Source organism: Balaenoptera ricei, chromosome 1, assembly GCF_028023285.1.
Source record: "Balaenoptera ricei isolate mBalRic1 chromosome 1, mBalRic1.hap2, whole genome shotgun sequence".
Lineage (NCBI taxonomy): Eukaryota > Metazoa > Chordata > Mammalia > Artiodactyla > Balaenopteridae > Balaenoptera > Balaenoptera ricei.
This window is the reverse complement of record NC_082639.1, coordinates 56185877-56213728: the sequence shown is the minus strand read 5'-3', so window position 1 is coordinate 56213728 and position 27852 is coordinate 56185877. Positions and strand designations below refer to the sequence as shown.

The 27852-nt window shown below is 43.0% G+C and overlaps 2 protein-coding genes across 6 annotated transcripts in view; one reads left to right on the top strand and one right to left on the bottom strand.

The window, feature by feature from the left end:
• The window catches only part of AK4 (adenylate kinase 4), a 75080-nt gene that overhangs the window by 14625 nt on the left and 32603 nt on the right, over positions 1–27852 (bottom strand). For 4 of the 5 annotated variants that reach the window (XM_059924089.1, XM_059924082.1, XM_059924098.1 and 1 more), the window contains exon 3: positions 25795–25914. The exons of the other annotated variant lie outside the window; for it this stretch is intronic. In XM_059924089.1, the coding sequence (XP_059780072.1) occupies positions 25795–25914 (120 nt within the window). The remainder of the gene's footprint in view (positions 1–25794; positions 25915–27852) is intronic. 5 annotated transcript variants of the gene reach the window in all.
• Positions 11257–12090, top strand: LOC132347121 (phosphatidylinositol polyphosphate 5-phosphatase type IV-like). Its single transcript, XM_059893534.1, has one exon. It carries the CDS (start codon positions 11257–11259, stop codon positions 12088–12090), a length of 834 nt encoding a protein of 277 aa, XP_059749517.1.

Here is a 27852-nt window from a genome sequence, read left to right as displayed (position 1 = left end):
ATGCTTGGAAGTACGTTCATGGTGTTTCTGCAATGGGAACTGAGATACAGTATCTTCAAAATAGAAAACAATACTGCCTTTAAATAAACTAACCAGATTTTTTTCAAATCTCAACATAATTTCTGTCAGATCAGATTATGACTGCTTGGTATTTGGGGAAGTAAAAGGTCAAATCATATCTGCCTAAGATCAAGTACAATGTAGACACCTTGGCCTTAGCTCTGGAAGGCAGCAACGCCTGGTGCACAGTGGGCAAACACTACGGTAGTTGTCTTCTACTGTTCTTTCTTTTTTATTTATTTATTTATTTATTTTACTTATTTGGGTGTGTCGGGTCTTAGTTGCAGCACGCGGGATCTTCGCTGCAGCGCGCAGGCTTCCCTCTAGTTGTGGCACGCAGGGTCTAGAGTACACGGGCTCAGTAGTTGCAGCGTGCGGGCTTAGTTGCCCTGCGGCACGTGGGATCTTAGTTCCCCGACCAGGGATTGAACCCCCCGTCCCCTGCATTAGAAGGCGGATTTTTAACCACTGGACCACCAGGGAAGTCCCCTTCTAGTTTTCTATTAAGTGAATATACTTCTTTGATTAGTCTGCCTTATTTGTAAATAATTCCATGAAATTATATGACTCTTGAGCTCTGTAAAGTCTATATTTAACCCTCTTTCTATTATGGAATGGCTTGATTACTTTAAAATTGATTCATTAAGCAACTTCTCTTTTGATTACTATGAAGTTCAAAAACAGACTGACTTTTAGAATTGGGGTTTCATAGCATTTGAGTGTACTCTGGAGCCCCATATATGTGACAGCTACCACGTAAATAATAATGTAATGCTAGCTGGGTCACCAAGGAGCAAGATTTGGACCCATGTGGGCGCTCACGGCTCAATTCTATCTACGGCTACACAGACTGGGGGACAGGGAAGGGGGTCTTAGGAGAGTCCAGATAAAACCACGCCAAATTCTTTCCCACCAAATTCCCTTTTGAATACTACACACACCCTCAGCCAGGTTCTTTCCTCTGTCTCCCTCCTCCCAACAGCTCACTGTAGGTCAGGCTGGGGATGCTGGAGTGAGCGCTTTGGTAGCAGGCCCAGGCACTATGCCAAGTCTCTTAGTCCACTTCAGCCTACACCACACACCAGAGTCTGCCCTAGAAGATGAGCTTCCTGAGGTGGGGGTTTAAGATGTGTCTCACTCCCCTTGTTATCTCCTGGTGCTATGCCCAGTACAATCTACATTGAAACACCAATAAAGTGAGGGCAGTAAGCCTTCCACATAAAGGCACTGATGGCCAGGTCCTGCCTTTCCCTGTATAACCCACTCCTCATTGAAGCTTCAAGATGACAACTGGAATTAGAAAGATGCCTGCAGCCAAAACAATCCCAAATCAATCTTCACTCTTTCCTCAAATCCAATTTCAAGGAAAAGCCATCTTCTAACGCAGTAGCTTCCAAAGAGACCCTCCTTAGAGTACAGAAAGAAACAGAACTTCTATTGTTTTTTTCTCATTCTTTTTAATCTTCTATTTTGGAGGGCCCATTTTACCAGTTTTATATTAATAAAATTGTATGTAATTATATATTTATACATAAATATCCATATACTGAAGATGTAGACAACATTTTTATTGATGACTATGCACAAAGAATTTTAGCAATCACTTAAAGGCCTCAATTCTCAGCCACAGTCCCTGGGGCCTTGTGTTCCAGCATCACTAGTCACTACCCTGACAAGCAAACATTGTTCTTTATCCTTTGGGTAGAGGTTGAGAGCTGAAAAAAGCCGTAGGAAAGAAGAGGCAGCTCTAAAACAGAATATAACAATTCCTTCAACAAATAAAAACTCAAATATTGGGCTTCCCTGGTGGCGCAGTGGTTGAGAATCTGCCTGCCAATGCAGGGGACACAGGTTCGAGCCCTGGTCTGGGAAGATCCCACATGCCGCGGAGCAACTAGGCCCGTGAGCCACAACTACTGAGCCTGCGCGTCTGGAGCCTGTGCTCCGCAACGAGAGAGGCCGCGATGGTGAGAGGCCCGCGCGCCGTGATGAAGAGTGGCCCCCGCTTGCCACAACTAGAGAAAGCCCTTGCACAGAAACGAAGACCCAACACAGCCAAATAAATAAATAAATAATAATTAAAGGTGCTAATAATTCAAAAAAAAAAAAACCTCAAATATTATTGGTTAAAGTTTCCTTGTCTAATGAGGTTCAGAAGCCCGTCTACTCAGCTCCCCTAGAACTGTTTCTGAACTTTGGGGGCCTCTGGAAGAATGGGTGGGAAATGCAACTGTGTACAAAATAAGCTGAATTCCCAAGGAACAGATTTCAAAAACATGCTGGGCAGTGCCAACCTACTGGGCTCTCACATTCAGACCCATATTTAATTCCTTTTCTGAGATTTTCTAAGAGTTTAGGGGGTCACTGGTGCTCTTTGCTCTCTGCCACAATTACAGTTCAGCACACAGACTCCGCATTCTGGTCCCACCCAGTCACCAGGGAACTCAACCCAAGCACAGCTTAGAGCCCGGGCACAGCATAACCATGACGGCAATAACCTTCCCACTCTAGTTATCTGTTTACCCCTTTTATCGCCTCAGTTTTAGATAATAAAGCTCTTTAAATTTACTTTCCTGATCCAGTTCAATACCTTATCATGATGAGCTTTAATTTAGGTTAAAATTCAGAAGACTGGTAGATTCAGCACAAAGATTCAGCCTCAAGCTGCTGGTAGTACAGGTGTGCCTCGTGGCGGCAATGGGACACAACTTGCCAGGAACTAATCTACATGCAGGCTGCACTAACTGTAACAGAACCCACACCGAGAAAGCTATGGCTCTGCAGTCCTTTCCACCAGTGTGCACCCCATTTCTAGAAACATTCACACAGACAAGGAAACTCTAGAAGCTGGACTAGATAGTTTCCACGTTCCAATAATAATTCATCAAACACAGCCTTTATGCTTCACGTGTATTTTTAGTCTACTGTTTACAAAGTACTTACATAAATTTACTTATTTCATTCTTCACATCAACCCTAGGAGGTGGGCAGAGCAGGAAAGATCACCCTCTGTTAGATAGATAAGTATGTTTGCCTTCAGTGAGGGTCAACAGAGGAACTTGGATTTAACATCGGGTCTCTGGTCTTTCAAGCGCTCTTTCCATTCTACTATGCTGCTGTTCCAGGGGTATAAAGGGGGGTACTTAAAAGAATCCTAAATGTCACCCCATCTATCTTTCTTCAACCAAAAGAGCAGAGCATCATGGTAACATCCTCGTCATCATGGTTACTATTTGTCGAGCATCCTCAATGTGCCAGATATATTACACGCAACAGAAAAACCAAAACTTTGCAGTAGCCGGCAAAGGCTTGCTCTTGTTCCTGATTCTTCTCTCTCCTCATCTCCCTGCCCATCACTGACATCCTTACTGTTCTCAAGCAGGCAGGCTCACTCCCGCCTAAGACATTTATAGTTCACGTCCCCTCTGCTTAGAAGGCTCTCACTCCAGATGTCCAGGTATGCCCTCAGCTTCACAAGCCTTGGCTCGAAGCAGGTCTGTTAGTGAGGGCTTCTCTAACCAGCCCACCACTGGCGCCCCATTCACCCTTCATTCTTTTTTTTTTTTTTTTTTAGGGGCACGCTGTCTCAGCATCTCCACTTTTTTTTTTTAAATTTTTATTTATTTATTTATTTATGGCTGTGTTGGGTCTTTGTTTCTGTGCGAGGGCTTTCTCTAGTTGCGGCAAGTGGGGGCCACTCTTCATCGCGGTGCGCGGGTCTCTCATTATCGCGGCCTCTCTTGTTGCAGAGAACAGGCTCCAGACGTGCAGGCTCAGTAATTGTGGCTCACGGGCCCAGCTGCTCCGCAGCATATGGGATCTTCCCAGACCAGGGCTCGAACCCGTGTCCCCTGCATTAGCAGGCAGACTCTCAACCACTGCACCACCAGGGAAGCCCCACCCTTCATTCTTTTTCTTTTTTTCTCTGCATCACTTTTTGTCTATGACTTATTTTCTGAGTGCTTTTATTCCCAACAGAATATAAGCGAAGTGAGGGCAGAACTTTTAAAGTTATTTGCTGCCATATCCTTACTGCCTAAAACAGTGCCTGGCATATAGTATGTGCTGAATAAATATTTGTTGAATGAATTAATAAATATCTCAAAAGTCACAATTCTGCCAGGTAAGCGTCATCCCCATTTGAAAGTTATAAAAGCTGAGGCTCAGAAAAGTTAAGTGACTTGCCCAAGACCACGTATTTAATAACCGAGGAACCTAGAACCAAGGAACCAAGTGCTATCTGACTTCAGAATCACACACCATGTACCACACTTTGCTTTCTTCCTTCTGAAACAGAAAACTGCATACTATGAGAAGCAAATTCTCAGATGGGAAGCGGTGCCTGCCTGCTGCTGGCGACCAGAGCAGTCAGCTTACAAAATGACTTGAGAAACCCAAATCCTGGTGGCTTCAGGGGTTCTGCCTGGTCTAGTGCTGCAGGCACAGACTCGCCAGATTCTGTTCCCACATATGCATAATAAATATTCTGCATCTTGCTTTTTTCTGTTAATATATCTTGAAGATTTTTTATACATAGTACACATTGCTCCCTCACTCTCTTTAATACCTGCAGAGTACTCCCTAGTTTGGATGTGTCATAATTTAACCAATCCCCCTACTGCTGGACATCTAAACGGTTTCCAGTATACTCCAATAAATATCATTGCACACACCATTAAACACATGACTAGGGAAAAACAGCATGGCAAATATAGACTCTGAGAATGAATATAGGCTCTGGAGACAAACTTCCTCGGCTGGCGGTTCACCTATGGTTTTCTCACTTTGCGACGTTGGTTACCTAACCTTTCTGTACCTTTGAGAATGATGATACCTAATTCAAAAAATTACTATATGTAAATCCCAACGTGTTGGCTGGCCCAGGGCAAACTGCTGGACAAGGAGTGGAAAATGGGGGAAAATGAAAACCATGTGGAGCTGGAGGTCGAAAGACAAATAGCAAGTTTGACAGTAAGAAAGACATGAAGGATAAAGATAAGCTTGGGCTTTTATAAAAGTATGAAAGAGGTGGTAGGGAGACAGAATAATACCATCGCCACCACAATCACCCAACAGGATGTTTTCACATGGGAGAAATGAGTCGCCTCAAAAACAGAAGAGACAAGAAAAAAAAGTAGCATCGTAAGGGGAGACCCAGGTTTTCCTTAAGACAGAAGGTAGACAGAGCATTCTACAAAGAGAGGGCACGTGGAAGGTGGAGAAAATTGATAAGGAAAGAGGATTCCAGAGTACGGTGGAAGAGTCAAGAATTAGGGGGCAGGAGGAGGGGAATCAGTAACAAAGAGAAGAGGATTTTTAAAAGGTCATGTGAGGGATATAATGTAAGAGGGATGACTTACATTTCTATTAATAATCAAGCATCGCAGTTGGAAGTAACCAGTCTCAAATAGTATAATTTTCAGGGCAGCTGTGGTGTCCTAAGCTCTGAAGTGGTCACCAAGGCCCTGGGGATGGGCCGGGGCTCCCACTGAAGTTTGGGGTACAATGTCACAGGCCTGAAGGGTCACAGGTCCTGTCTGTCACTCTAGTTAGGCGTAAGGACAAAGGCTCCATGGAGTGAGGAGCGCTGTTTATCTGCTTATAAGATAATTAAAAAATGAATATCCTTCGGCCTACAGATCCTAATTTTAAGACTTCAGGGCAGACAATAGGAAATGGTACTCAAAAAGGCAGCATGGGAGCTTCCCTGGAGGCACAGTAGTTAAGAATCCGCCTGCCAATGCAGGGGACACGGGTTCGATCCCTGGCCCAGGAAGATCCCACATGCCACAGTGCAACTAAGCCCATTCGCCACAACTACTGAGCCTGCGCTCTAGAGCCCGAGAGCCATAACTACTGAGCCCGCGTGCCTAGAGCCCGTGATCTGCAACAAGAGAAGCCACGACAGTGAGAAGTCCGCGCACTGCAACGAAGAGTAGCCCCTGCTCGCTGCAACTAGAGAAAACCCACGCACAGCAACGAAGACCCAACACAGCCAAAAATAAAAAAATAAAAGGCAGCATGGTAGCACCAGAATTCCTTGAAGTGATTTACACCAATGTCTCAAGTTGGGCTGAGTAAATCCTCAAAGTAATTCATTTGTTTTTTTCTTTGTTTGTTTTTATAACTGTCTGTTGTTTATTTTATTTATTTATTTATTTGGGAAGTCCCAAAGTAATTCGTTTGTAATTCTCACATCAATCAGCTGCCAAGAAGAGAATGTCAGAAGAGGTGCAATGCGACCAGCACATTTTAAACCGTTTTTTAAAAAGCGTTATTATCCAGCCATACATATTTTTTAAAAAGAACATAGGGCTTCCCTGGTGGTGCAGTGGTTAGGAGTCCGCCTGCCAGTGCAGGGGACACGGGTTCATGCCCCGGTCCGGGAAGATCCCACATGCCGCGGAACGGCTAGGCCCGTGAGCCACAACTGCTGAGCCTGCGCGTCTGGAGCCTGTGCTCCGCAACGGGAGAGGCTGCGACAGTGAGAGGCCCGCACACCACGATGAAGAGTGGCCCCCGCTCGCCGCAACTGGAGAAAGCCCTCGCACAGAGACGAAGACCCGACGCAGCCAAAAATAAATAAATAAATTAATTAATTAATTAATAATAATAATAAATTTAAAAAAATAAAAAGAACATAATGTCAGAGGGGCAGAGTATGAAGACTACTTGAAACCTGTCAAGCAAGATGCCCCTGTATCAGGACATGAGATGTTCATATTGACTTTGGGGGTGGGGTAAATGTGGGCATTTTGCTCTAGAATACACTTAGTTACCATTTGATATCCACTGATCCAAGTTCTCTGCTAGAGACCTACTCTTGGTATGAGATTCAACTCGTTGGTATTTTGAATTGCTAGGCTACTGGGATTTGGAAGGAAACAAATAATTAGCTAATGTATGGAATGTTAAACCATGATCCCATGGAAGTCTTGTAACAGAAAATCTGTATCTAAATAGGAATAGCCATTCTGAACATGAAAGTATTTCAGTGCATATGCAAAGTATTTAAATACATTCTAACCAAGAGATTATCGTCTCTTAATTAAGTGATTTAGATGAGGCAGGCTATGATTACATTGGCAGGCCCAAGGAGAACCTGCCACTCTAGCTGTGGATATTTATTCTTCTTTAAATATGCTTGCTCATGGAGCCTATTAAAATTACAAGATTCCTGAGGGCTGGGGCTGTGTTTATTCCTGAAATGCCCAGGATACAGTCAGATCTCATGTGGTTATGGTATTCCTGGCAGGCAGGGATTACTAACCAAGTGGGCTGATGCACACTCAAATTCTGTCAACAGGTGGCAGCATTAATAATTTTTCCACTTAAAGAACTGCAACAATTGTGGTATGCTTTTATTTTTACTAAAACTAACCCTGAAAGACATGCTTCTAAATGACTAGCAGTATTCCAGCCTCCTTAGACAGCCTGTTACCAGTGAATACATTCCATTGTTGAGGAAACCAGAAAGCCCAACAGGTAAAGTAAAAGAAAGATCATATTTAAGCATAGAAAGCTTGCTTCCTCTCTTTAACTACACATATGACACTGTTCCACTGCATGGTCTCTGACCAGGAGTATGGAAAACCTACTTCATGGTTTCCCTGTCTCATCTCATAACCTGGCCTGGAAAAGCTGCTCTGTCCTGTTCAAACAGCCAATCCACGTTGAAAGCTGAAATTTTATACAGTCTCCCAGAAGCTATCATGGTGCATCACTACTTATGGTGCCTTACAGGTTGTTTATAAAAACTCCCCAAAAGGGCTTCCCTGGTGGCGCAGTGGTTGAGAATCTGCCTGCCAATGCAGGGGACACGGGTTCGAGCCCTGGTCTGGGAAGATTCCCACATGCTGCGGAGCAGCTAGGCCCGTGAGCCACAACTACTGAGCCTGCGCATCTGGAGCCTGTGCTCCGCAACAAGAGAGGCCACGACAGTGAGAGGCCCGTGCACCGCGATGAAGAGTGGCCCCCGCTCGCTGCAACTGGAGAAAGCCCTCGCACAGAAACGAAGACCCAACACAGCCAAAAATAAATAAATAAATAAAATTAAAAAAAAAAAAAACCTCCCCAAAAGATTTACCAGGTGCAGGGAGATGTCACTAAAGTCTTGACGGGTATTATGTTCCCAGCAGTGCTGGCCACTGGACCTTGGCACCGACTCCTGTCAGCCATGCCAAGAGCCTGAGGGAGGGCAGCTGAAGCAGGAGATGCCACAGCAACAAGCTCAGGCAGTGGAGGGCAAGAGGGAACTAGGACGTTTGTTTTTCTAATTTGGAGTGCATTCACTGCAGAGGAAGGGCACAGAGCCAGAGTCCACCACCACATTCCCAGGCAGAAAAGCAAGCCCTCCACTTGATGGAAATAAAAGGGCAGTTCTGAAGGGCAACTTCCAACATCCGCCTGGGATGGGCAGCTTGTGAAAAGGCCAAGCAACATCAGGCCCCCTTCCTACCGCCATTAAGATCTGGGGCCAACATGGTGGCTTCTGACCACCCATCTCTTCCCAGTTGTTAGAAAAACAAGAACCAGGTTACAGACTGTTCATCACAATTAATCACTGAAGGATTAAAGTTGAAAGCAGTCAGTTATTCTTCCACAGTCTTCCCTAACCCAGTGGGGCATTCAAACCTTTCACACCACCCACCGGAAGCCTTAGTTGTAACTTAAAATTAATCACCATCAAAATCTGTTTTGTGAAGGCCTTTTCTCTCTTATATCTTATCTGTTTATTCAATATTTATTTGTATGTGTATCTAAGACCTCCATATTCCTTTTCAGCCAGTTTTTATTAACAGATGGTGAAAAGATTAAGAAGCAGCTGTGCTCCAGATGTTGACAAACGGAGCTTATGCTACCTCCTATCACTTTGTGAGCTCCACATTTCCCACTATGCCAAGAGAGCTCGAGGGCCTAATTCCCGCTCACTGAAACCTCCCAGGGACACTTGGAAATCCTGTTATACATCCTCGAGTTTAAGAGATTTGTAATAAATGGGTACTGCTCTCAAAGAGCTTATATAGGTTAGCTGTAAATGATTTAAAAACCGATACGCTATAATCACTACTTAGTGATCCACTGATAAATACAAGATACAGAAAATTTGGCTTTAAACCACAAGTTTGGATCTTCAAAATGGCTTATTGAAATTAAAGAATTTCTATTAGGTAGGCATTCTTGGGGACATTCCCAAATGGCATGGACATCCTCTGGCATCAGTTTAAGGATTTTTCCTGTTTAAGGGCATAGAGGACAACTACTAACTTAAAACCTTTGTTCTTAAACAGGTTATTCTAACAGCACTGAGCCCTTTTACCAGTAAGGGAAAATGGGTATTGCACTGAGGAAGTAGCCGTCATCTGCAAATCCTTTGCTTAAAGGCTCTTCTGTTTAAGAATTCTGCTTGCTCATTCTTTGAACATCAGTCTCTAGAAACAAATTAGGGGAAAATTGGTCCCATTGTATCTCAATTGAGACAAAAGGGATTTGTAAATGATTTCACCAGGGCCCACATTTTTGCCCCAAGTATCCCCTACGTAGGCTTAGCTACAGGCTGTGGGCCAGACCTCTCTATAATCAGACATATACTTCTAAGCCTTTTCTATGCAGCAAACACTGTGGTAGGCAATACAACCACGAACAACACAGATATAATCTCTGCTTTCTGAAGACTTCATTGGGGGTGGGAGCATGAGGAAGGTACACAACACCAAATTTGCAGATAAATATCTAATGTCATGTGATTATAAGGTAAGAAGAAAGAGTGACATGGGTAGATAGGATGGTACACGAAGGATCCACTGAGGAGGGGATACCTGAGTAGAGATGTGAATGCAGCAATCCACATGGATTTCAGGAGCCCGGGCATCGCAGGCAGAGGGCATAGTAAGTGCAAAGGCCCTACAGCATAGCATACATGGCAACAAAAGGTAAAGAAATCATAAAGTAGTTATGGAAATATAAATAAAGTTTTGCCCTCCTCTGCCCTGAACATGTTCGAAGGCAAAAGGAAACACAGCCATAAGAAAAGTTTAAACAAAATACGATAATGACAAAGAATATTCAACATAGCATCCAATATAACTGGCATTCTTGAAACAGAAAAACTGAACAGATGGACCAAAAAAACGACATAATACAGGAGAACTTCCCTGAAAGGAAAGAGCTGAACTGGAGATTAAAAGGACACACTATATATATAAGAGGAAACACAAAACCAATAGAGAGATTCTACTTACTTAAAGTATGAAGAAACAATTCGTCAGGAAGTCTATACGGGACAAAAGAATCATATTCACAAAAGGGAAAAAAAGTCAGACTGGCCTTAAGCTTCTACAGAGCAATAATCCAGGCCAGAAGATGATGAAGCATGGCTGCAAAGGACCCAAGGACCACTCAAGAGTATCACAGGCAGCTCAGCTGTTGAACAATAAGGAGATACTTTCAAACTCAAAAACTCATGGAATATAGCACCTCATGAGCTGTTCTGCAAGGAGGGTGGGAGAGGAGAGGAGAGAGGGATTCAACAAAATCCAGTCAACCAAGTGATGAATGGCAAAGTTGTGTTAAAAAGTAGTACAAATGAAGTTATTTACAAAACAGAAATAGAGTCACAGATGTAGAAAACAAACTTATGGTTACCAGGGGGACTAAGGGGTGGGGGGAATAAATTGGGAGATTGGGATTGACACATACACACCACTATATATAAAACATAACTAATAAGGACCTACTGTATAGCACAGGGAACTCTTCTCAATACTCCATAATGACCTATATGGAAAAAGAATTTTTAAAAGAGTGCATATATGTATAACTGATTCACCCTGCTATACAGCAGAAACTAACACAACATTTTAAATCAACCAGACTCCAATGAAAATTTTTTAAAAGAGAATGTGGGCCACCCTGCCCGCCGGTTGCCGGGGAGCGGCGGCCGAAGCCCGCGGGGCTGGGGAGCGAGCGGCGCCCAGAGGGACTTGCCGGGGACTCCAGACCATCAGGGCTCCCAGCCATGCAGCAGCTGGACCACCCCCAGCCCGAGGGGGAGCTGCTGCCCTTTCTCTCCTCCGCACCTCGCCCAGCGACGGCTGACCACGCATCCCTGACACTGGACGTCGCCGGCAGCCCCAGGAGGGGCCGTCTCCCGGCTCGGCCAGGCTGCCCCCGGGTGTGAGGGCTGGCCCCTGGACTATGCCATCCAAGTTGGCGAGCCTGGGGCACTCGGAGGCCGCCCAGCGGCATCTGCAGCCTGAAGGCAGAATGCTCAAGGGGCAGCTTCCAAACACTGATGAAGACCTCGCCGCCCGCCCGGGGTCCCCGGCCGCTGACCACCACTGGGGACCCGAGAAGAGCCCAGCGCTCCCTCTGGACATCCCGGCGCAAGTCAGCAACGAGGACCCACAGGCCTGGGGGAGACCCTTCAGTCTGGAGCCGCCGCCGCCGAGGCCCAGGCTGGAGCGAGCACTGTCCCTGGGTGAGAAGGGCTGGAGGAAGAGGCGGTTTCGAACCAGCCGTGAGGACCTGGCCGCGAGGAATGGGGCCAGCCCCTCCGGGGGCTCCCCGCAGGACGAGGCCCCCGGGACCCCGGCCCGCAGTGGCTCCCCGCCCTGCCTGAGCACCTCCCTGCAGGAGATCCCCACAACCCGCAGGGCCCCGGGCAGCGGAGGCCCCTGCTCGTGGGGTAACTGTCTTTCCGGAATGATCAGCACTTCCCTGGACCTCCTGCACCGGGATAGGGCCTCGGCCGGGAGCATCCACCGGCTGGCCAGCCTGCTTCCCCCGCGCCCACTGCCCGCCATGGACGGCGACGCCGCCTCCGACGCCCTGCGGACAGCAAACAAGGTGGAGCGGGATCACGCGGACTGCAAGGTGCGGCTACAGGCCAGACGGTTCCGGGCCCACAGCAGCCTGGGCCCCGGCCGGCCCCCGAGCCCCATGGCCTGTGACGACTGCTCCCTTCACTCGGCCAGGTCCATCTTCAGCCTCCTGGCGCCCGTCCGCACCAAGGACGTCCGCAGCAGGTAGGGCCATCGGGGCGGGCGGCATCGTGGCCTACGTCCGTGGCCTGCGTTGGCCTTCAGAAGCCCCGTGAGAACCACAGGAAGCTTCCCCTGAAAGCGTGTGACGTGCTGCAGCGGGTCTCCCTCCACTGACCCCCATCTCCCAGGCCCTCCCCAGCTTCTCCTTTGCGTCTCAGCCCCACAGGCACCTATGAAGCAGATGGTGGGGTACACAGGTCCCTCTGCACACTGGGCGGCCCTGTTTCCCTTCCCGTTTCTTGCCCCGTCGGGGGCAGCCTTCATCCACGTGCGCAGGTCGGCCCAGGACTCCGGGGTGGGTCGTGGAACCCGTGTCCACGTAGCCGCTTTGATCAGGACCAGCGTTTAGCCAGCTGTGCCCTGTGCACGTGCCGGCAGTTTTCCAGGACCGAGAGCTGGACAGGGGTAGGGGCCCCAGTGACAGCGGCTGGGCTGCCCCGAGGGGAGGGTCCCCGGGGCCCACCTCTGGCAGGGAGGGGTGCAGGCAGAGCCCGACTTGTGCACTTTGCTCTCAGGAGCGCCCCGGGATCTCTCAATGCTCGGGGCTCGGTCTGCCGAGGGCTGCCCAGCAATCGCCCCACCCCCCGACCCCGTGGGCAAGGAGAGGGGTCTCGCATCTCGTAAGACGCCCGGCCTCCGGGGCCCTCAGGGGACTTGAAGAATTAGTCCGTCTTGACTTCTTTATAGTTTAAAGAGGAGGCGGGCGCCGCCCTCCTACTCAGCTCCCATCTCGCACCTCTGCCCACCTCTTCCGAGCCAGAGCCATGAGGGTTCACCAGGACCCGGGTCCCAGGCGCTTCTGAGCCCAACCCATCCACGCCCACCAGCTCTCTCCTGACCCGTCGTCTGTGGGAGCCTGGTGTCGAGCCACACCGCGGTGCCCACGCTGTGACTCAGAAGGCCGCCCTGTCCGTGCTGGGCCTGGCCGCTGACCGCTGGCTCTCACGGCTCCTGCCTCGTCGGCCGGGGCTGGGCAGGTTGTTTGAAGCGCACATCGGGCCACGGCCTTGACTTGGGGGCACCACGCCACCCACTCCCTGCCGGGGCGCCCGAAGCCCCGGGGGGCGCAGGGAGCTCTGTCACCACCGCTCCCCGCCACCCGCTCCCATCCAGACTAGGCCTGCACCAACCCTTCTGGACGTGGACCGGGGGAGGGGAAGAGTGAGGCGGTCCCTCTTCTGGTGTCCTGGGGCGGCTGCAACAAAGCACCACAGACTGAGAGCCGTAAAACAGGAGTTACTCCGTCCCAGTTCTGAGGCCAGAATTCAGAAATCCAGGTGCGGCAGAGCCACGCTCCCTCCCGAGCCTCCAGTAAGGGTCCTTCCTGCCTCTTCCAGCTGCTGGGGGCCCAGGCGTCCCTGGCTTGTGGCTCTGTCTTCACGTGGCTTCTCCTCTGTGTCTGTCTCTCCTCTTCCATAAGGACAGCGGTCATTGGATTTAGGGTCACCCTCATCCAGGAGGACCTCATCTCAAGATCCTTAACTAATTACATCTGTCTGCAAAGATCCTTTTCTAAATAAGGTCACATTCGCAGATTCTGGGGGTCAGGGGGCAGATGGAAAGTAATCCTTACCCACCCCCACCCTTGGTGAGCCCAGCAGTGAAAGCCAGGCCGGCGGTTCCTCTGGCCCCAGGCTCCCTCCTGCATCCTCCATCAGCACCGGGCATTCTTTTAGGACAAAAACGGGTTCCTTTGTTAAAGTAATTCAGCATGTTTCTCATAAAGCACGAGATCTCTTAGTGCGTTTAAAGTATGATTTCACAGGAATTCCCGGGTTGTCCAGTGGTTAGGACTTGGCACTCTCACTGCTGTCGCCCCAAGAACTAAGATCCTGCAGCCCGAGCGGCCAAACAGTATGATTTCACTGTTTAAATTTCATGCAATTTATGTAGACTCGCGTGTTACATAAAAATGAGAAGCACGTCTCAAAATCAGATCCCCAGCTTTGCTCTCACACAAGTGGCCAACAATGGGTTGATGGGCTCCCCACCTCCAGACTCTCTGCGTGTGTCCTAGGACACAGGTCAGCAGGCTGGATAGTGACTGTTTCAATTTTGTGAGCCGTGTGGTCTCTGTGGCAGTGCTCACCTCTGCCGTGGGGGTGAAAAAGCAGCCCCAGGCCTCGCACCAACAGCATGGCTGTGTGGCAGGAACGCTTTGTTCAGGGAGGCTGAAGTGTGAATTTCAGGGCATTTTCCCATGTCACAAAATACTATTTTTTCCCAACCATTTAAAAGCACAGGGGACTTCCCTGGAGGTCCAGTGGGTAAGACTCCATGCTCCCAATGCAGGGGGCCCGGGTTTGATCCCTGGTCAGAGAACTATGTCCCACATGCCACAACTAAGAAGTCCGAATGCCACAACTAAAAGATCCTACGTGCTGCAGTGAAGATCCCGCGTGCCGCAACTAAGACCCGGCACAGCCAAAATAAATAAATAAATAAACATTTAAAAATTAAAAAAAAATAAAATAAAAGAGAATGTGTATGTATGTATATATATATATGTATGTATAACTGAATCACTTTGCTGTACAGCAGAAATTAACACAACATTGTAAATCAACTATACTTCAATACAATAAATTTTTTTAAAAAGTAGTGCAGCCTTACTCATATATAAATCATATTCCATACAAGCCACTCATTTAAAGTGTACTATTCAATGGTTTCTGGTATATTCAGGGATATAACTAAGATTAATCAAAATAAAATTAACAGAAGCGGTAGTGAGGAAAAAAATGAGTGCACAGAATTCATTAAAATTTCTTAACTGTAAGACCAAAAAAATGGGAAACTAAAGTTACAGAGAAATTTATAATAAATTTTAACAATAAAAGCTAAAAAAAATGGAAGGAAGGGGAGAGGAGATGGAAGTATAAGTATATTCTCTAAATTTGAAATGAGGCTAAAAATAAAACAACAAATTTGTCAATCTCCTAATGTCTTTCATATTTTTTTAAATAAATTTATTTATTTTATTTTATTTATTTTTGGCTGCATTGCGTTTTCGTTGCTGCACGTGGGTGGTGAGCGGGGGCTACTCTTCGCTGCAGTGTGCGTACTTCTCATTGCGGTGGCTTCTTCTGCTGCGGAGCATGGGCTCTAGGCGCGCGGGCTTCAGTAGTTGTGGCTCGCGGGCTCTAGAGTGCAGGCTCAGTAGTTGTGGCACACAGGCTTGGTTGCTCCGCAGCATGTGTGATCTTCCCAGACCAGGGCTCGAACCCGTGTCCCCTGCATTGGTAGGCGGATTCTTAACCACTGTGCCACCAGGAAAGTTCCATCTTTCACATTCTTAAGGGGCTCCCATAGGAATTAATATCCCTGGTGATGAAAGTTTTATCTGAAATTCAGTGATAATTCCTTAGGGTTCACTTTAGCTTTTGCTATATTAAATTTGAGTAAAATTAATTGCGTTTTTTAAAGAATGTAAAGTATGATATCATTCTTACAGATTTTTATCTGCATATGTGCATGGAGAGGTATCTACAATGATGGTTTGCAATTGTTAACCCTGGTTATTTCTGGCAAGTGGGATTTTAGGCAATTTGTTGCCTTTCTTTGCCTTTTTCCATATGGCCTGAGTGTTTTATAGTGATCATGTATAATTTCTATAAAAACAGTATAAAAAAGGTGAAGTTAAATCGTCTGTGGGAATTCCCTGGCAGTCCAGTGGTTAGGACTTGGTGCTTTCACTGCCGAGGGCCTGGGTTCAATCCCTGGTTGGGGAACTAAGATCCCGCAAGCCACACAGCGCGGCCCAAAAATAAAATAAAATAAAATAAATTGTCTGCATTTTTCCACATCATCTTCTACTTTTAACCCTAATCAACTTGTTCTTCTTTCCAAAATCAGAGTTTTCATATTAGTAATAGGAGAATCAAGAGAGTTTTATCCTGTTTTGTTTTATATTTACTAGGTAAGGTTTAATGGAAGATGGCTGATTTTATTCACTTAGGCTTTACCCAAGTGTACTTAATGAGGGGTAAAAATGATGATCCTTATTTATTAGAATGACAATATTTTTGTTAAGTTTCTCAAGTTTATTATTGAAATGTTAAGTTCTAACATCTATATCAGTGTCTATGTATATATTTACATTAATAATAATTTTCAATTAAATTTTCTTTACACTGAAAATAAGAACACACATCTAACATCTGACCACCTACTGTGTTCCAGAACTCCATTACAAGTTTTACATTTGTTAGCCAATCCTTGCAAACCTACGACATACATACTCCTATTTTACAGATGAGAAAAAAAGAAACCAGGAAAGGTAAATTTGCTTGCTCAAGACTACAAGCTAATAAGGCCTGACTCCTAAGTCCATGCTTTTTCCACCACATAACTGTTCTCTTAGTATGGAACTTTGTGCATAGTAAGTGTACAATCATTGTTTTATTATTAAACTAGCCAAGTATACCTCATATGCTTTGGATGTAGTTTTGCAATGAATTCTCTTAGTTCATCCAATTCCCAAGATACCTGCTTCATAAATTAGGGAAGCAGCCTCTCCTAACATCTAAAATTAGTTTCATCCTGTGCCTTACTTTACAGACTTCTAAGTAAGTAGCATTAGCAAATGAGCTAAGTGTATCTGAAAGTGTATGACAAGACAGGCCCAAATACAGGGAAACCATACTTTAATACCTAAAGTATGTCTGAATTTAACATTTGTTAAATTTAGTTGACTTTTAAATGTTAGTTGAAAGGAAAGTTAAAATATAAATTATTCACTCTTTCAAACTCAGTTTTAAATTTTATTTTTAACTTCCTTCCACCTCATTTATATAATATTAACTTTGACACTTAATCAACTCCGTTTTTGAATTTCAAGAAGTGTTTAACTTTTGGCCCCACCCACTTTTCCAGCCTCGTCTGCTCATATTTTCAGCTCTAGGATTATCCAACTACTTGTGGTTTCCAGAACACACCTTGTTGTTTCATGCCTCTATACCTTTTTTTAAAAATTAATTTTTATTGGAGTATAGTTGATTTACAATGTGTTAGTTTCTGCTGTACAGCCAAGTGAATCAGTTATACATAGACATATATCCACTCTTTTTTAGATTCTTTTCTCATGCCTCTGTACCTTTTGTACACGATGTTCCCTCCATCTAGAATGTGCTTAATTTTCACTTTCCAAATTTTGCTCTTGGTGTCACCTTCTCCCTGAAACCTTCCTAATAGCTGCCTCCCTCGCCCCCAAGAGAGGGCCAGTCACTTTCTCCTCTGTGCTACCTCTCCCCTCTCACCCCCTTCACTGGTGCTCCCAAGATCCTACACTATGATTGTTTAATGCAGCATTTGCTTCTTCTGGGCTATGAAGTCAGGAAGTGTGCTACTCCCTCCTCCGATGGATCGATGGGATACACAAATCATGTATACTCAATTTGATTTTGAACTCTGAACCAAGTTTTTCTAGGATGTGTTCAAATATCTGTATACATATGGTTCCCATATGGCCCTTAATGCTCGCATGTTAAAATCTAGTCGTTCCCTGAAAACACAAACCGAATTAAACAAAGTCAGGATTGTCTACTATATTAAGATTGTTCCTCATCCTGGCGCAGCAGTCAGATCAATCAGAAGAAACCCACCAGAAATGGACACAGGGACAGGGTCTCAGGAGAGAATCCAACAAAATGAAGAAGAGATCCAGAGTTTTACTATGTTTTTCAGTCACATACTCTGAGCTCATTCAGACACCAAGGACACTGAACAAAGGAAGAGTCATGGAATAAAAACCAAGTTCTCTGAACTTATGGTTACCGGGGGGAAGGGTTCCGGGGGTGGGGGGTAGTTAGGGAGTTTGGGATTGACATGTACACACTGCTATATTTTAAATGGATAACCAACAAGAACCTACTGTACAGCACAAGGAACTCTGCTCAATATTATGTAATAACCTAAATGGGAAAAGAATTTGAAAAAGAATAGATACATGTATATGTATAACTGAATCACTTTGCTGTACACCTGAAACTAACACATTGTTAATCAACTATACTCCAATATACAATAAGAAGTCTAAAAAAAAAAAAAAGTTCTTATACTGTGATTTAAACCAAAGACGACCCTCACGAAGATTTAACATTTTGTTAAATTTCTCAGCAGTTTATTATTGAAACGCTAAGTTCTAATATCTGTATTGGTGTCTGTACATATACATATCTTCCTCATATTCATATTCATTCTTATACATATGGCGCATCAAGAAGGATGAGCCTGGTGAGGCAGCAGAGATTACAATTGTTCAATCCATGCTTGGCAGGCATGAACACTGCCACTGTACCCAGCAAAGTTCCATCAAGTCTATGACTCTCCATTCTTTAGCAGTCACTCCAATTGCTTCAAACCTTCTGTTCAAGGTATGACAGTATACATATTGCCTTAACAGTGATCAAAGACACAAATGTTATCTGACAATATTTTTCAGGACTAAACATCTGAAGGTACTCTTACTGTATAACACAGGGAACGAAATTAAATATCCTGTGATAAACCATAATGGAAAAGAATATAAAAAAAAGAATGTCTATACGTGTATAACTGAGTCATGTTACTGTACAGCTGAGATTGGCACAGCACTGTAAATCAACTATACTTCAATAAAAAAAAAAATTTAAAAAAAACACATCTGAAGGTAAATGAGTAAAATAATCTATCACCGTCTTAAACGCACACACGTGCATACACACACACACGTGAGAAGAAAGCCTGATTCTTTTTTTCCAAAGAGAATGTCTTCAGTGACCTTCCAAACAAACCTATTATACATTTTATTTTTGAAACATACCCTACATTTACAAGGGCAACAGAAAAAAATTGCCCTTGGCATTTCTTAAAAGATGTGATTCAGAAGACACGGGATTGTCAGCTTTTTTTCTGTAGGCATATGTTGCCCAGTGGGATGTAAAACCATTCAGAGGTCTGATTCAGAAAGAAAAATAGGGCTTCCCTGGTGGCGCAGTGGTTGAGAATCTGCCTGCTAATGCAGGGGACACGGGTTCGAGGCCTGGTCTGGGAAGATCCCACATGCCGCGGAGCAACTAGGCCCGTGAGCCACAACTACTGAGCCTGCGCGTCTGGAGCCTGTGCTCCGCAACAAGAGAGGCCACGATAGTGAGAGGCCCGCGCACCGCGATAAAGAGTGGCCCCCGCTTGCCGCAACTAGAGAAAGTCCTCACAGAAACGAAGACCCAACACAGCCAAAAATAAATAAATTAATTAATTAATTAAAAAAAAAAAGAAAGAAAGAAAAATATGAAGGGGATAAGGTCAGAGCAGTTATGTACAGTCCAGTATGGTAAAACACATTTGCAAAACCAGGACAAGATACTGTAGCTCCAGCATCTGTAGTTTGGTTTCCCAGCATCCACCTTTTACTTGGATACCAAGGGCTCTGAATGAGCATGTATCCCGGAATATCTTAGGTCTGAGATCATTCACCTCTCAGGGAAAACAAACACATACAAACACTGCACACACTGAAGTGGCTCTGACTTGTGCTAAAAATAAATAAATAAATAAATCCCAGAATTACCCACAGAAAGCACCAGCTAGTGCTCAGAATGAATCAAATGGAATATACAACCATGGACTGAATGATGACTCTCCTTGTAAAGTTACCTTTATCTCCAATGAAAAGGCTTAAATTATATTCCACTTATAATTCCAAAATTTAAGATTGCTTTCTGTCAAACCGAAATTTGACAACAAATTTAAATATTTAGATGACACCTAAAGTCACCTGGCAGACAATTCTGTTACATCTTGAGATAAATTGGGACTGAGCCTGAGAACTTGCAGGTTACTGTTTAAATGCACAGGTTTCGGCAACCAAGTTTAGAAACGAAAAAAAAAAATCTACTACCTAACACACCTCCCTACGGGGCCCCATCTCACTGCCAGCTGCTTTTTAAAAAGTGAAGAATTTCCACCGGTCAGAATGGCCATCATCAAAAAATCTAGAAACAATAAATGCTGGAGAGGGTGTGGAGGAAAGGGAACACTCTTGCACTGTTGGTGGGAATGTAAATTGATACAGCCACTATGGAGAACAGTATGGAGGTTCCTTAAAAAACTACAAATAGAACTACCATACGACCCAGCAATTCCACTACTGGGCATATACCCTGAGAAAACCATAGGTCAAAAAGTGTCATGTACCACAATGTTCATTGCAGCTCTATTTACAATAGCCAGGACATGGAAGCAACCTAAATGTCCATCGACAGACGAATGGATAAAGAAGATGTGGCACATATATACAATGGAATATTACTCAGCCATAAAAAGAAATGAAATGGAGGTATTTGTAATGAGGTGGATGGAGTTAGAGTCTGTCATACAGAGTGAAGTAAGTCAGAAAGAGAAAAACAAATACAGTATGCTAACACATATATACGGAATCTAAGGAAAAAAAAAAAAAAAGGCCATGAAGAACCTAGTGGCAAGACGGGAATAAAGACACAGACCTACTAGAGAATGGACTTGAGGATATGGGGAGGGGGTGGGGTGAGATGTGACAGGGTAAGAGAGTGTCATGGACATATATACACTACCAAATGTAAAATAGATAGCTAGTGGGAAGCAGCCGCATAGCCCAGGGAGATCAGCTCGGTGCTTTGTGACCACCTAGAGGGGTGGGATGGGGAGGGTGGGAGGGAGGGAGATGCAAGAGGGAAGAGAAATGGGAACATATTGTATATGTATAACTGATTCACTTTGTTATAAAGCAGAAGCTAACACACTATTGTAAGGCAATTATACTTCAATAAAGATGTTTAAAAAAAAAAAAAAAAAAAAAAAAAAAAGAATCAAAATTTGCAATTTAAGAGATCAGAATGAATACTATTGCTTTAATTTAACAACTAAGAAATACAATAGACCAAATGTTGATTAATTTTTTAATTAAAAGATCAAAATAAAATATTAGTACCTTTAAAAAAAAAAAAAAAAAGTGAAGAATTTGTATTTGAGCTGGTTATTTATAAGAGCTGGTTATTATTCCCTAGTTACTTCACCTTAAGATCACCTAGTAAGCAGTAAACACCCTCTTTAAAAAACAAAAAACAAACAAAACAAAACCATCATAGCAAAATTAGAAGGCTTGTGTATGACATTCCTCTGGTTGAATATTTGTCTTAAAAATTAAAATTTTCAGAAAACTGCTCTCACACATTAAACGTCTAAAGAAATTAAAGAAAGAAAAAGAAAAAAAGGGGAAAAACCACACTTATATACACATATTAACACATAAAAGAGTGTTTCTTATCCAACTAAAAAGCACACTGTGAAGGCAAGGTGGTGCTGAACTGTTTTTAGCAAGGACATAGCTGACCAAACCACAGAGAACTCACCAAGCCCATCCACTGCCACCCCTGCCGTCCCCTTGGTTTGCATCCATGCTACGCGTTTCCACCCACCATTTGTAGGATGCCTGTTTACAGCCATATGGACCAAGATGATGAGTCATCTGTCATCCAGAATTCTTTTCTTGACCTTTCCACATGCAATCACCTTTAGCACACTCCATAGGCACGTCCTCCGCAGAACACGTGCCCTGGAACATAAGGAGTTTCAAACTGAACACAGAACTTAGCATTCTTGATGGTCCTCACTTTGCCAAATGGATTTATTCCAGAGCTTTAAAGAAAAATCACAACCGAAACCATGACCACATGTGTTTAGAAAGATACAAACTAAATCAGTTAGGAGACTGACGTCCTTTACTAAAAACAGGCCTATGATGTAAAAGAACTTCAGTTACTCACCGAGAGGAAGTTATAGCAAAACAAAGCAGTGAAAAGATACATAAAACATTTCACAACTGAAAAGCTGACTTTTCCAACTTCACGTGGCTGAATATTTTTTAAACTATTTTTGAACTTACCACTTCATGTAGTAACCTAAAAACAAAAATTCATGACCTGTACCTTATGTACAACAAATCACACAATCTCACATAGCACTTACTATATGGCAAATATAAGCACTTTCCGTATATTCACTTACTTCATCCTTTTCGTAATCTCTGTTTTCCAAGAGGAAAAAAATGCAGAGACCTACGGGTAACTTGCCCAAGGGCACTGACAACGGCAGAGCTGGGATTCAAAGGGGGTAGTCTGGTTCTAACTGGGATTAGTGGTTATTATACTAACCACCTTCCCAAAGGAGTTTAACATAGATGATGATCCTTTTTTAAAACAGTTAAGTTTACTTAAAACTACACAAGTTTATTTTATAAGGTGAGAAGCCTTACAATTAAAGAATTTAAACTAGAGAAATTACTGTTAGGTGGTGGCAGAGCTAAAGTTTATCAATCCCGGCAAACACCCACATAAGAAGAAGTAGTGGGAGACTAACTTTTTTGAGTTAAATATTTAGAGTCTGGAGAAAGTAACATAGCTGGAGAAGTGTAGGGAAGGTGATGACAGTCAAGAAACTCCAAAAGCTGGGAAGGCGATCAAAGAAAACCCCAGGGCTACAGTGCCTAACATAAGTCACACTCCTGTCGATTCTTCCTCCTCAATGCAGTCTTTCAGGAGTGGTGCCTCCTCGCCATCTCACTGCTGATGCTTAAATTCAGGCCTTCAACATCTCTTGGTCCAATTGTGCTAACAATCTCTTACTCAGCTTCTAGTCACCACCTCCTCCCCTACCCCAGCATCCAATAGCTCTGCTGCTAACAGAATAGTCTTTCGGAAACACAAATACATCCGACTATGTTATTCCCCTTTTTAACTCTTCGGTGGTCCCTACAGCCAAAAATTTCCAGTTCCACCATCTTTGTATAGAATCAAAGTCCATCATCCCAGGATTTCCCCTGCCTCTCTGTTTGCAGGCCCAGGAAAACACTAGGCTAAGTCATTCCTCTCTTACCCAGTTCACATTGCGCCTCTGCTGGAAAAATCCTTCTTCCCAACCCCCATTCATCAACCTGCAGGACATCTCTCTATTCATCTCTTTTTCCATAAAGTTGTTCCACTCCTGCCTCCCACCAATAGAACCGACAATTTTCTCCTTTGTGTCTTCAGTGTACCACATGTATATGATTGTATTATACTGTCAATTTTTTATACACCTGACTCCCCTACTGTAATATAAGTCCCGTAAGAATACAGAAAGTGTCTTGTCATTTTGTCAACAGCACCTGATAGTGCCTGACACACAGTAGGAGCTTTATTCATTACTGCCTGATAAATACATGCCTTCCACAAGCCATTATAGCCTTTCTCTTGACAAAAGTTTTCAGTTCAGTCTCTTGGTTCCCTCCAGCCCCATGAGAACATAGGTCCTGATTTTTTTAAATGGAAGGCATTCTAGAAAGATATGATCTACTCTATAGTCAACTTTTCAGAATACCTCCAAAGTGAAGAATAAATGCTGAATAGTAGAGTTCACAAAGAATGGACCATAGAACAAATCCCAGAGGTTTGAGGTAGGGTAGGACATTCTATGGTCATATACATTCAGAAAACGCCTCGTGACATTTCCTTCTATGAAGACTTAAATCACATTATCATATTAAAGGTTCATTAAAGTCCTAAGAAATTGGTTAACTTTGGACTTACTAACTTTGGATAGGCAAGTGAACCTTACTTTGCTTCTGTTTTCTCATCAATAAATGGAAATAACAGTCTCTACCTTGATATGGTTATTGTAGGAATTGAATGAGATAATAAATATCAAATGTCCAGAACAATACTTGGCATACAGAAAGTGCTCAGTAAACTCAAGCAACTTTTAATATTTAAATTGACATTTTCTAAACACATTTAACAACAAAGTCTGTTTTTTTTGTCTAGCCATCACTAACACTGCACACTACACACTTTGAGAAACACCAGTATAGAATAAATACTCTACCACATGTTGGTCATTATGGAGATTTATGGCTCCAGACTTTAGGAGAAATATAGGCAATCTGATAGTTAAAATGTAGGACAATTCACTCTGGCTTCTCTGTGGCTGGCAAACATCAAAGTTTCAGCTGTCGCAACTTGCTGAGATAGGAAAAAGTGCATTGTGTGAACTAAAGGTAAACTACTCTGCAATGGAAAGAAGTTTCTTATATATAAATCTCACTACCCTTTCTGTACCTAGAAAGCAGTATATTCATCAAGTTCTGATTTTCATTGCCAAGGACTCCCGCTATTAAAGAGTAACACAAATAATCCATCCAGTCCATTTTTTTCCTTTAATAAATGAAAAGATTTATACTAGTAAAACTTAAAAGTAGATGATCCTTAATTTCAGCTTCCTCAAGTACAAAACTGTGCAGTATTTTGTGTGTGAGCATCTGTATGCATCTTCCTGGATTAAGTATCATAGGAATGACTGAGTTTTCTTAACTATTTTTATAAAATTGAAGTATAGTTAATTTACAATGTTGTGTTAGTTTCAAGTATACAGCAAAGTGATTCAGTTATATGTATAACTGAATATATATACTTTTTCATATTCTTTTCCATTATAGGTTAATACAAGATATTGAATATAGTTCCCTGTGCTATACAGTAGGTCCACGTTGTTTACGTATTTTACATATAGTAGTGTGTATATGTTAATCCCAAACTCCTAATTTATCTCCTCCCCACTGCTATCCCCTTTGGTAACCATAAGTTTGTTTTCTATGTCTGGGGTCTATTTCTGTTTTATAAGTAAGTTGATGTTGTATCATTTTTTTAGCCCCACATATAAGTGATATCATATGATATTTGAGTTTTTTTTTTTTAAATCAGGCCTATGTATCATTTAAATATTAAAAATCAAACAGTAGGAATGGGTATATACAGTGAAAGGTAAATCTCTCTCCCAACCTTAATCCTTACCCAGAGCCAACCACTAGTATCAGTTTTTTATATCCTTCCAAAGACAGCTTATGTATATGTTTGTAAGTATATATAGTAATATTATACTGTCACTCCATTTTTATAGAGATAATAGTATATGATATTAACTATACTGCAACTAGCTTTTTTCACTCAGCAGTTTATCTTAGAGTTCTATCCATATCAACACAGAGGTACAGATTATTTGGTTAATGGACATACCAAAATTTAAGGCAACCCTATGATAGATAGGTTGTTACCAGTGTCTTGCTATTTACAAATAACACTGAAAACAAACATCCTTTAACATACATCTTTAGGCAAGAAATCAAGCAGGGAATTGCTGAATCAAAAAATATAAAGACTGCTAAACTGCCCTCCAAAGGTTGCCCATTTTATACTCTCAAGAATACTTACTTCCTATACTCTCCATAAAAGGTTTTCAGATTTTCGATCTTTTTTAATCTGACAGGTAAAAAATGATAACTAATGTTTTTAATTTATGTGGCCTATTTTGAATGAAAGAACCTCTGATTTAAGATGAGTCATACTTATGACGACTTAGTCATGGAAACAAAGGCACGATCAAAACTGGAACAATAACAGGAATTCAGTGAAGGTTTGCTTCAAGCTGATGGCTCTAGGGATGGTGGTCTGCAGACAGAGGAATTAAAAGGCTTCACCATGTGAGGTTTCTATCACGTTGCCAAACTGGAATATGTCTAAATAGATGACTGAACATTTAGGGGAAAAGGGCATTTTGCAACCTGTAAGAAATTACGGGAGTGTGCAAGGAGACCATGACCCGCTATTGGCAGAGGTCCAGCGGACCCACACGTTCAACTCACCATCCAGTAGCCAGTGCTGGCCGCGCCTGTTCTCCAGCTCTGACAGCATGAGGCGTGTGATCACGTGATCTGGAACCAAAAGACTTTTCTCTATGTACTGCTTTGCCATATCACCAACTTCTATTAAAGACAGGAAAAAGACACTCTCAAAAAAGAAGCTTCAAAAAAAAAAAAAACTTACAAACTCTTTTCTGACAGTTTTGCCTTTCTTATTTCTCCCTGATGGCACGGGGAAGCTGAGAGGCACAACCATTCCTTAGAGACCAAAGGAAAAACTTTCCACTGCTCTTCTAGAAAGAATGCTGGATGACACAAACATCAACCGGTTTATTTCTTTTCATGAGCCTCAGGATAAGCAGATGGCACCTTGCTGACGCAGTTGTAGAAGCAACGCAGTGTTATTAGTGGAATGCCAAGTTCATAAAAAGATGTGAATTTTAAATTTTTTTTCAAAGAAAAAAATGCTCATATCATAATTTAAAATAACAATTTCTTATATGTGGAAATTATAAGTTGGGTTCAGGAGAACAAATTAGCAGTTTAAATCTGCTAAATTTCTAGGAACTGAATTTCTTTTTTTAACCAAGATGAAGTCCTCTGCTCTCCAGGGATCTGATAATGAACCATTAAGAAACACATTCTTGACAGGCCAATTAAGTTCTTATAAAAACATATAGCAGAATTATATTACTAGGCAAAAAAGCTCAAGAATCATTTAGCCTCCACCTTCACCTAGAATTTAAGGCAGAGCCCTTCCTTCCCCAGACTGAGCCTATACTCCCAACTCTGACTTCCACACTGAAACGTGGGCTGTGAAGAGTTCCCATCACTGGACAAGGATCCCAAAATTAGGCCCAATGATGTGGATTCGGTAACGTGCAAGAAACAGAACGTATATGTGGCGAAACATGAATGTGAACAAAACACATTCATTCAACAAGGATTTGTTGACTGCATACGATTTAACAGGTAATATTCTACAAGTGTAACAGTGACTAAAAGTTGCAGTTACTGATCTCTAAGCAGTATTACTTTCCTTAAGAGCAACAATAACAATCTTCACTGAGAGTACATATTATCTCAGGCACTTATACGTGTTAGTTCATTGATTCTTAAGATCCTCAACTTTAGACAGGAGGTAATACCCATATTTTTTAATGACAGCTTTACTGAGATATGATTCACACACCATAACATTCACCATCTCAAAGTGTACAATTCAGTGGTTTTTTAACACTTCCTCAGTGTTGTGCAGCCATCACCACTACCTAATTTCAGAACATTTATATGACCCCAGAAAGAAACCTTGTACCTATTAGCAGTCACTCCCCATTCCCTCCTCCCTCTAGGCCCTGGCTTCTACTAATCCACTTTCTGTCTATAGATTTGCCTACTCTGCACATTTCACATAAATGGAAGCACACTATGTGGTTTTTTGCGTCTGGGTCCTTTACTTAGCATAATGTTTTCAAGACGCATCCATGTTGCACCACCTCTCAGTACTTCATTCATTTTCATGGCTGAATATTATGATTCCGTTGTATGGACATATCTTATTTTTTTTCACTCTTTGGATATTTTGAATAATGCTGCAATGTACAAGTTTTTGTGTGAATGCATGCTTTCAGTTCTCTTCGGTAATACCTGTAAGGTATATATGTTTTATATCTGAAAAATCACCGTCAGACAGAATGCTCAGAGTAACTGACAAGCTTGGTGTTTACTCTGCAATGGTCAGGCCAGCCCCAGAGCCCTGTTTTTAAGTCCCATCCACCAAACTTTAAGGTACATATAAACAACAAACACACATCTTCCAAGGTGAGAGACCAAGATGTGAACTGGCTGCAAATATCCCATGAGGAAACAGTAACGGGTAGGGATTGTCTTGTTTGGAAAAGAGAAGAACCAGAGAAGGACATGACAACAATTTACCCGTAACCTGATACTTGACACATGGAAAAGGCATTAACTTATTTAATCCTCAGGGCTTAGAATTAGGACTAGTAGTAGGAATTATAAATGGACAGGAAAAGTTGCCTAAGGAAATGTTTGAATGGA

What these genes read in the sequence shown, in the direction of transcription:
- LOC132347121 (XM_059893534.1), top strand. Translation starts at nt 11,257, where the DNA reads ATGCCATCCAAGTTGGCGAGCCTGGGGCACTCGGAGGCCGCCCAGCGG.